Source organism: Nothobranchius furzeri, chromosome 5 (assembly GCF_043380555.1).
Source record: "Nothobranchius furzeri strain GRZ-AD chromosome 5, NfurGRZ-RIMD1, whole genome shotgun sequence".
Lineage (NCBI taxonomy): Eukaryota > Metazoa > Chordata > Actinopteri > Cyprinodontiformes > Nothobranchiidae > Nothobranchius > Nothobranchius furzeri.
This window is the reverse complement of record NC_091745.1, coordinates 51,505,923-51,507,727: the sequence shown is the minus strand read 5'-3', so window position 1 is coordinate 51,507,727 and position 1,805 is coordinate 51,505,923. Positions and strand designations below refer to the sequence as shown.

The 1,805-nt window shown below is 45.6% G+C and overlaps 1 protein-coding gene across 1 annotated transcript; it reads right to left on the bottom strand.

Moving 5' to 3' along the window:
- Window positions 1–350: 350 nt before the first annotated feature.
- LOC129163354 (histone H2B 1/2-like) lies at window positions 351–1,544 on the bottom strand. The gene has a single exon (XM_054740526.2). The coding sequence runs from the start codon at window positions 1,362–1,364 to the stop codon at window positions 939–941; it is 426 nt and encodes a 141-aa protein (XP_054596501.1). The 5' UTR covers window positions 1,365–1,544; the 3' UTR covers window positions 351–938.
- Window positions 1,545–1,805: the final 261 nt, after the last annotated feature.

Here is a 1,805-nt window from a genome sequence, read left to right as displayed (position 1 = left end):
AGGCTATCTTTCTCGTACCATTAGTGCCTATTTTCTTCTCCTACCCATCATTCATTGCACTGTAAGGTCACTGAACACATGCTTCACACTAAGAAGTTCAACTGGGAGGTCGGCAAGATGGCGGCCTGAGCAGTTCCACCTTTTCTCTGCTCCTGGTTACTTTCCTCAAAATTACTGCTTAAAACTTGTATTTTCCACCGAATCACATTGGATTTTATAGAGTTAAATAGGGCAGTCTATTAAGATGTCTAAGCTGACAGCCAACACTCCAGCTACTGCTCGGAAACAAGCGGACCACGAATATGCCATGGATATGGACCGCCAAAGTGATAAAAGACCCCAAGATTCAATTCAAATTCCATTCAAAAATACTTTATTAATCCCAGAGGGAAATTGATTGCTGTAGTAGCTCAGAATAATAATAACAATCAAGTCATCAAAGAGTTATTGTATATTACAATGGCTGTTGGCAGGAAGGATCTCCAGTAGCGGTCAGTGTTGCAGCCAAACTGAAGAAGCCTCTGACTGAAGACACTCTTCCGTTGTCAGACAGTCTTGTGAAGAGAATGCTCAGGGTTGTCCATCATTTTCTTGATTCTCTGGAGAATCCTTCTTTGCATTATCTCCTCCAGTGGTTCCAAAACTGCCGAAACTCTGGCTGAGTCCTTGAAAGGGCTTGGAGTTCCTCCATCTTGTTGGCCAGTGATCTCACATTGCCCATTATGATCGATGGAAGAGATGGTTTGAATTTCCTCTTTCTCTGTCTCCGTTTTGCTCCCGCTCTGCACCCATGCTTCTTGTGTTTTAGCTCATTTGGGATTTGTGGCTTCAGTTGAGGTATTATTTCAGCCTTTCCGATGTCAATCAGCTGCTCCCAATTGTAAAGAGCTTGTTGCCATTTTTAAAAGAGCCTTTGGTTTGATCAGAAGCGGAGCGATTTATTTTGAGCTGGTGTACTTGGTGACAGCCTTGGTGCCCTCAGACACTGCGTGCTTAGCCAGCTCACCAGGCAGCAGGAGGCGGACAGCGGTCTGAATCTCCCGGGAGGTGATGGTAGAGCGCTTGTTGTAGTGCGCCAGACGGGACGCTTCAGAAGCGATGCGCTCAAAGATGTCGTTCACGAACGAGTTCATGATGCTCATGGCTTTGGAGGAGATCCCGGTGTCGGGGTGGACCTGCTTCAACACCTTGTACACGTAGATGGCATAGCTCTCCTTCCTGGTCCTCTTCCTCTTCTTTCCTCCCTTGCCGGCGGTTTTAGTCACCGCTTTCTTGGAGCCTTTCTTGGGCGCAGACTTGGCGGGTTCAGGCATTTTAGTTCTGATATGACTAACAGACAGATGCGTTAGCTTCCTCCACACCATCTAAAGTTACCGCCTGTAAGGTACCAAAACCGAATGATGACGAGGTATCAGGTTCCGTGATCTTGGCTGCTATCAACAAACTCACGGTCAAATTTGAATCGCAGGAAGAGCGCATGAAAGACCTTGATGCTAAGCTAACACAAAACTGTGCTCTGCTACTTAACGTGGCTAAAGCGACCGAGTTCAATGCGGCTGAAATTAAAGACTGTAACCATAAAGTGAACGACATAGAAAACGAAGTGGCCAGTTTGAAAACTGAACTCACACTGTTGAAAGAAAAATGTCGTGAACTTGATAATTACAAAAGAAGATGGAACATCAAAATTAAAGGTTTGAAAGAATCTGCCAACGAAGACACACGTCAGGTTGTGGTAGACCTTCTCAAGAAGATTGCGCCGCAGTGGGCAGAGAAAATGGATGAGATTGTGGATACAGTACACC